The sequence below is a fragment of the Antrostomus carolinensis genome, unplaced genomic scaffold, assembly GCF_000700745.2.
Source record: "Antrostomus carolinensis isolate BGI_N321 unplaced genomic scaffold, ASM70074v2 Scaffold51497, whole genome shotgun sequence".
Lineage (NCBI taxonomy): Eukaryota > Metazoa > Chordata > Aves > Caprimulgiformes > Caprimulgidae > Antrostomus > Antrostomus carolinensis.
In genome coordinates this window covers 1-8,828 of record NW_010327637.1, presented here as the reverse complement: position 1 = coordinate 8,828, position 8,828 = coordinate 1, and the positions used below count along the sequence as shown (strand labels likewise).

The window sequence follows — 8,828 nt, the reverse complement described above, 5'->3', positions numbered from 1 at the left end:
AATTTTTAAATTATATTTATAAATATAATATTCTAAATATAAACACTTAGAAATCCATTTATAGGCTATTTTCAGACAGCTGGCACCAGATAAATTCCTGCCAGATAAGTATAACAAGTTAGCAAAAGAAAAAAATTCAAGCAGTGAGGTGTCTCACTAGAGCTACGGGCATGGGTGAAGTCTTGGATGCAATTCTGTAATCATCCCATTAAGTCATAAAAATAGTCATTTATACTCTGAAGGCAAACATGTAGAACAAATAGAATTCATACACAGATGCCATTTACTCCACCAGACTGGCATAATTTCCGCATGGAACAGAACATTTAATCCTTGCATTAAGGAAACCAGACAGTACTTACGGAGAGGAGACAAGAGTTCTGATCTTCTCTGCACATATTCCATTTCCACGTTGCTGTATCTCTCTTGATCAGCAGGGCGGTCCACAGATTTCAGCTGAGAAACATAGCCATCTAGAAAACAATCCAGCAGTGCCACCAGCTGTTCAGCCACAGTGCTACGGAGGTTGCTGTCCACCTGAGGATACACCATCTTCAGAATAACCCCATGCTGACGTATTATTGCTGTACGAAGGCCACTAGATGCTTGGGAAAACAACACAGTGAACATTAAAACAATAATCCTATCACCACAGGGTTTTATGCATATATATGTGTGTATATATATATATGTATATATACATATAAGTATACATAAGTATAACAAAAAGAGTAATTACTATGTATAATTAAAAAAATAGAAAGAAAAAAGCTAATAAACATTTTAAAAATCAAACCAATACTATTAAAAAAAACCCCCACAAACAAATCCAAAACAAACACATACTCCCATCTACCTTTACATATTAAATTTGGCCAAAACGTAGTAAATGGTTTGCATGGGTCCTGCTTCTCAACAGATTTTTATCTTGGGAACATTGAAAAAGTGTATTTTATGTAGAGGCCACAGGGAAGCTTAAGCACCAACTGGAAAGTGCTTGCTTCTGCAAACATTTGTTCTGATAGTTTTTCATATTATTAAACCATCAAAACACAACACTGAAGGAAGTGGAGAATCATTAGTCCTTTTAAAACAGTTATAAATCACATTTTATGATTCATTTTAACATTACGTATCCAATAGGTCTGCCAAGCAGAACCAGTGCATACTATTAAAAAAAAAAAAATAGTTTTATCTCCCAAGCTTTGTTTTTGTAGTCAAATTTGCAATGTAAATTTTAAAGAATTATCATCACTACTGGACAAAATAAGCATTCATTGATTCATTCCATTTCATTCACCAAATGAAACCTCTAGCTTTTCCTGCTCTTACTGACAACTTTGTAGCAGCTTTTAAAAGTAAGTTTAACATTCAGACTGAAATTCTGGTTGAAACTCATGAAAAGTATTTTTGTTTAGGATAGATAATTAATAAACTAGTAATAATAATTTCTCACCTGTCCATGGAATATATTCAGGTTCTCTTTCTGGAAGCTCTCCTGGTTTATATAAAGAGGCTCTACACTGACGATACTGACAGGCAGCTTGTAGCATGTCCTATTTAAAGGCAAGGATGTAAGTACTTTAAAGTGTACCTGCATATACACAGATCATAAAACATGCTGTCTTTTATAATTCTGAAATATTCTTTGTATATCCCCATTCTTTCTATACCAATTTCTCAGCTGCACAGATGACCACACTGAGTGAGCAAGAAATCTCAGTGCGCAAGCATAAGCTCTTCACTCTTTGTTACGTACTTATGCTTCCACAACTTCCAACAATGCTACAACTTCTCAAATTCTCTTTATCAGCAGCTCAGGAGGAAAAGGAATTCTGCATGAGACCATCCTTTCCTTCCTAATATATTTGGACATGTGAAAAGGGCATTCACTTTTGTTCTCATATCAGTAACTCAGACATACTGCACTTAACTTGCTGAGCGCTCTTCAATATTTACCTTCCCCTCCCGTAGACATTTTAATTAATGCAGTTTTATACCTTAATGATGTTGTTCACATTGACAACTATCTGGGCCCACTCAATGGATTCAATAGGCATATCTTTCAGGATTTGTTCCTCTTCTTCCAGTAAGCATTCAAAGATGGAATCTATTTGGGACACCTTAAAGATGTAAAGAAAAACTGCACTGACCACAAATATATCCATTACCAGATGATACCTGAAAGCCAAGTTATGAGTTGTATGGAAAAATAAACAAATGCTAGTAGAAACCACATCAATAGTCAAAAATATTAAAAGGTATCAACTACTCAAATGGATAATGAAATCACCAGCTTGTATCTCATATAATACTTAGAATATAATAATTGCCTTATTTCTAGACTTAAATGTGGAAGAAAAAAAAAAATCCTCTTTTTTGAAGGCAACTCCATAAACTTCCATTAAACATATTCCTCCATATTCTTCTGAAACATTTGGCGGTAGCACCTTTGTCAGATAAAGTATACTGGATAACACACCTGCTTTAAAATAGCAGACTCTTATTTCTATTTTCATTTATATTTACTTTTCTCCATTAGCAACTACTGTCCTCTACAGGAAAAAAAATCTTAAGAGTAAATGTTTAGCAAATAGTTCTTCTCAAGAAGGAAGAACGAAATAAAGACTGGGCACTTGACTGGAACGTGCCATAAACAGAACTAGCTTAAATTCACTAATGTTAGAGAGGACAAAAAATTATGAGAGACTAAATTGATTCAATTCCATCCAGGTCAGCTCATCAAAGCACCTCTCCTATCTGGAAAGCTTCATACTCTTCACTTCACCTTAAATAATAATTTAGCATACATTTTCTGATGTACCAGAGAATTTCTCTTGTCTTTTCCATTGCTGATCCATGTAGGTTAGTTAGAAATCATAACAACTTTACTTCTGCTACGTGAAATTTGTCAGAATCCATGTTTCAGCTGCAGACATAAAAAAGTATGCACACTATAGTGAGGAAAATGCTACCACACCATCCCTAAAGGGAAATGGTGTAAAGCTTAATTGATTTTTAAAGGGAAAAGTTTCAAAGTACACATTAGAGCATTGCAAATTTTACTACACACAATACTACACAGTGATCCAGAAATAACAGGTTTCTTACCTCTCGAAAGAACACATCTGCAGGGGTAAGGCTTGGTGGAATCTCACACTCCCTTTTGTTTAATGCAATCAGTATAGCAGCATTCACTAGGTCAGGCAGCCTGGAGTGATGATTCTTGAGAACAATAGCTGCTGCTAGTTTCTCTGCGTGCTCACAGAGCAACAATCGAGTTGCCATTGGCATCCCTCGTACTGGAAAACTGCCCAGACGTTCAAATACACCAACCTTTTATAAAAAAAACCCCAACAAAACACCACGTGCACTTTAAACAGTGTTCTACAAGAATTACTTGAAGACAAAATAATACTCTACCATGTGTGCTGATGCCAAAAGAGCAGTAGAATTTTACCTGATGAAGAAACTCAATGAAGAAGGAATGTGCTTTTGTCTTATCCTCTAGCTGATGAAGAAGAATGAGAGATGTGTTGCTGAAACCAACTGCTTCTAAAAAGAGAAAAATCTTAGATCAGAGCCCTTGATATCTTCATTTCTTTTATAACTTTTTTTTTTTTGGCCTCTGAGATAAATATCTTGCTATAAATGTCTATAGTGTTACCGCACTGGTACTTTTAAAAATACATACGTGCACATTTATATATTGCTTACCATGTTATTTTTAATGTGGTTTTTGAACTCTATCATAGCTACAGTAAAGTCTTTAGAAGAAACCAAGTATATTTAGATCAGCACAACTATTCTGAAGCATTCAATTCATTATGCTGCTAAAACAGCAGCTCACCAGCTTATTCAAGTTTTAGTAAGATTCAGATTCAAATTTTTATCTTCACTGTGGACTACCAGTTGCTAAATTTTTTATGCCCTAGACCACAGTTACTACAAAATAAAGTGTTAACAGGTATTCAGACCTAATTGACTCTGTGTTGCCTGCACAATTCCACTGCACAACTTAAGTGGTTGCCCAGCACTGCTCTACTTTTCTTCTTCAAATGAGCTTGCATCTGAAAAGCCAGCTAATGTTTCCATCCCGACAATCAGGTCCTTAAAGGAGTTAGTAAGGATGATGGAAGCTTCTTCATGAGTATCCTCACAAGCATCTCACTTCAGCAGAGTTCTCCAGAGCCCAAGTTATTTTCCTACTTCAGAATTTTTTTATATGCTAAGTGTTCTTTAAACTGAAAGACTACCAAGATATAAAAACCTCAGAAGAACTATTGCTAAAATTAGCAAGGCTATTTCCAAGAAGCTATCAATTTTCACTTCTCCCTTCAGCCAGGAATAAATGCAGATAAGCCGCTGAATTAAAAATAAAGTTGATACAGAAAATACCAAGGATCTGTCGCCTGACAATTTCGAACTGGCTGCCACACAGAAACAACAGCAGGAAGCATCACCCATCTGTAACTATTTACTACATGAACTTTCAAACTAAATCTCTGCTCAGTAACTGGCAACTGCTGCCTAGAGGTCCTGGGGACAGTTTCAAATTAACACTGTTCATGAGAGACAGGGAAGCATGAACGAAGAAGTTGCTTGCTGAAAATGTGTCTGCTTCAGTCCTTTAACTACAAAAAATAAAATTATTCCATCTTTTTTTAGGCAGACATAGATACCAATGCCCCAGAGGGATATGAGCTCACTCTACCCAGGATCCAAGCCTAACAGAAGCTCTGCAGCCATGCTGACAAAGGGCTAAGCACGAGCAAATAAAACTCTTTCTTTCAACATACCTATTTGTGGAAAATAATTTAGATCTATCCAAGGAATCATGGAAACACTAAAGCGTTCCTTGCATACAGTACCCGTCTCAGAAATGTTTTCTTTGTTGCCTGTGTTTACTATATGAAGTCAAGAACTAACCACAGCAGACTGCATGTATATCTGGCATTCTCACAGGATGCATCTTTGGAAATGTATCTAGTGGTGGAAGAGTGCAAGGGACACCTATGCCTTTTTTGAAAAGCTTAAATTATAATTCTATCCAGAATACTATAGACAGTTTTTCACCAAATCCAACCAACCAAACACCAAAAACCCCAACCAACCTCCCCTCACCGTGATGTTTACCTTCAGGTACAGACTCAGCCCATCTTGGATCAGAGGCAGGGTAATCATCCATTAAGTCCACACTGATCTGAGTCACTGCCCTATTCAGTTCAGCATCAGAATCCAGATCTGCATCACTTGGAAAGAGCTCATCTACCATGCTTTGTGCACTGACTATGTCTTTCCTGAAATAAAAGAAATACAAAGTATGTGAAATAAAAACAACAGATAGGATTATAGGAACAAGTACCACTCAATTAGTAGGATCTTCTGCCATGGTTTTTGTAAAGTGCTTTAGATTCTAAACATCAAGCATTGTTTGAGCTATCTTTAAACTAATTATGGATAAAAGGTATTCAGATTCTTTCAGAGCACATAGGCTGCACAATCTATAAAAGAAAAAAGCACAAGCCACAAAGTGTGTCAAGTAACTTTTTATTTTATTATCCCTATTATTATTATTATTTCAGAGAAAAGATTCATCATACAGAGCTAAGTCTGGATGTCTCTGGTAGCAAAGTCACCACATTTCTATTGCCTTCTTTAAAGTCCTCTCGAGTACATGTAATCGCTCCCAAAAATGGCAACAGAGTAAAAGCTCTCAGGAAAATGCATTATTCTTATTTCCTATAATTTCAGAGAAATCTATTTTGTTCAGATCAATAAATAAAAGAGTAAGAAGCATCCAAATGCTTAAACCTCCAACAAATGAAGTTGTACTGAAGAACTCTATTCAAGAAGTATACAGTATTCACAAAAAGCACTGATTTGATTTTGTGACTAAAAATTACAGTATTTCGAATGAGAGTGGATACTGTGATTCCAATACAACATCTGATTTTGGAAACATTTATATTTTTCATGAGACTTTTAGTTTCAATGTTTATATGACCAAGATATCTTGAAATAAAAAAAAGAGCAGTGCATCCAGAAATTGCACAAAGGTTTACTAAAGCAAACTGTACTTTTAAAAGCTGGAGATATATATATACACTGGATCTTCCATTAAACAACCTTCCATTATTTGCTCTGCATCAACTGGTTGGCCATCTGGACAGGCCATTGCTACATCTGTTCTGTGGAAGATTTCTCCACTCATTTTACCACACTATTTTTCTGGAAAAAATCTGAATCAATACTATACACATCAAATTATTAATTTCTTCTAGTTTTGTAAATATAACTCAAATTTTAATAAAAATTACATTAAACTTCCATACTGTTTCACACTGTTTTCCTTACTACCTCCTACTTTCTTCTGACCCTGTTTCCAACCCCTTTGTTCGCATCCTCAGTGATACCAACTTGTGTATTTGTTCTCTGTGCTCTCAGACCTCAGCTACTCCACTCACCTCAGAACTACAGCCATCTTCAGCAGCAGTTCTGTTTACTGACATGTCCACTTGTGAATGCATGTACATTTTCTTTCTAAATTCTGTGCACGTTTACAGATCTTGTCTTGATGTCCTTTATTATATGTGCCTAATCCCCTTTGTAATATTCTCTCTCACATGCATAAGTACTCCTACTTCCTGTTATCTTAAATCTGTTCTTTCCAAGTTTTAAGACTTTTTAAGGAGATTAGTCCTAAGAGGGTTTGTAGATTGTTGTGTTGGTTTTTTTAAAAATAAATAAATACAGAAAACAATCCCCTACAAATATAATTAATCTAAATCTACAGCTCTGTTTATCTTCTTATCTCTCCCTTTCCTCCTTTGTTTACATCATTCATCTCAACATTAAACTTTTCAGAGGTATTGCATGCCTCCCAATAGTCAAGTTGCTTTAATCAGGATAGTATGACAAACAGTGGACTTCCTTCCACTCCCCCCATATCAGTCAACCTAAAAAAATCCACAGAATCCTCTATGCTAGTTATCTTCATGGCCACATAAACAGTAATTAATCACATTGGAAAGTGTTACTGAAAACAGCTATGCAAATAAAAGGAAATAATGTTTTTTAACAACAAAACATGACCCACTGAAAGAATAAAGAAGTCAAAATAACGAAGTTTAAAGTTGTTTTACTAGCAGTAATGTAACATCACAAAATTTTTATAAAGTGGAAAGTAATTGAGATTATCTCCTTTCTAGCACGTATCATTCTTCACTAGCTCAAGATTTATCTAAGAGTTTCCTAACAAAGGTGTGCATGTGGCATTAAAATAACTAGAGTATCTTTATCAAGTCAAAATTTCTTACTCAAAATCAGAATGCCTTCAAGAATAGGAAACAAGCAAAGCCTCAAAAATCAAGTGCAATTTTTACCTGCAGTACTGTAGAAAAGCAGCTTTTAGTAATTTAGTCTTATCTTCTTGAGCTACAATTTCTAGCCTACTGGTTGCGTCAAATGCGGGACTCTGAAAAAAACAAATTAAAAACTTCAGCTGAAAGACAAATAACAATCTTCATTATGAAATGAAACCAATTTTTCTAAGTAGCAACAACATAGATTTAAAATAAAAATGTCACCTGGAAGCAGTGGTGTTTATAAGCCAAACAGAAGCCTGTAAGCTACATTACAATGAAAGTCTCACAGTGGTTTGACCTCAAGCATTTTAATAAAATCCACACAAACAGCAAAGGAACTTACGCCAACTTATTTCACCAGACAAACTTTTTATGATAATTTCAAATATGTTAACATTGAAAAGCAAAATTTTGGACAGAATTTTAAAATGGTATTCATGAGTACTATCATCTACAAAAACAATATTAACGCAGACAAATCTGGAGATTAGTTCAATGAGAAAAATATGGTTCCATCTGAGCAATCACCACAGAGGTCTTCCACTAAAATACTAGTTAATAGTAACTGATTTAAAAAGTGACTTAATTGAAATAAGGATTGAAACTCACTATTACCCCAAAGAAATATTCCCTGATTTATATTGTAACAACTTTTCTATTCTTCCTTCCTACTCCAGAGACGTCTCCAGGCCACAGACATTTTAAACAAAACATATTTGATGTAAACAAAGAGTTTAATAAATGCACATTGCACAAAATATAAATAAAAATACTTTAAAATATTTTAATAAGACTATATTAAAATACATATATAACAGAGCATAAAAAATATTCAGCCACTATATATCCCTTCTCAGCTTAGCCTCCAAGCTTTTCACAGCGTGATAAGAAAAAAGTCTCTCTTATATGCACAAAGGAATGGACACAAAAGACCAAAGAAACCATCCTGATCAAAAAGTGAGAACAAAGTCTGAGTCTCTGCAGCAGTATCGTATCAGGCCTAGTGACATATAGTAAAATATCTACGTGAAAAAATATAAATTTCACAGAAATCTTGACTTCAAAACAAAGGAAAACAAAGGAAAACTGGCAAATGCTGTGAAATTTCTTGGATTTTGAAAACTGCCTTAATTACAAGTGTATTTAAAAGAAAAAAAAAAACACTTTAAAACTCAAAGAAGCCAGGATTTCCACAGTGAAAATTCAAAACTGCCAAAAAACCATTTTACCTGTACCCTCAGTTCTCAACTGGCCAAGCAAACAACCATTACCTCACTCCTTGGTCCAGCAAGAGTAGAGGACAGGGAATCTTCAAGGTCTTCAGGAAGCACAGAAATATTTTCCCTGGACAAGATGGTGATCAGTCCACTTTTTTTGGTGAAGAAGATGGGAAGGCCAGTACAGGAACCTGCTCCTAAAATGCTATCTCCTAAGATGACAGGAGAGGGGGGAAAAAAGGGG

General features: G+C 35.1%; 1 protein-coding gene across 1 annotated transcript; it reads right to left on the bottom strand.

Moving 5' to 3' along the window:
- Positions 1–362: 362 nt before the first annotated feature.
- LOC104528046 (nuclear pore complex protein Nup133-like) lies at positions 363–8,798 on the bottom strand (the record flags this gene model as incomplete). Its single annotated transcript, XM_010171943.2, has 8 exons — positions 8,639–8,798; positions 7,386–7,477; positions 5,137–5,300; positions 3,461–3,555; positions 3,112–3,336; positions 2,001–2,123; positions 1,457–1,556; positions 363–605 (listed from the first exon to the last, which is right to left on the bottom strand). Coding segments are annotated over exons 3-8 (925 nt in total), but the record flags the coding sequence as incomplete, so codon positions are not given.
- Positions 8,799–8,828: the final 30 nt, after the last annotated feature.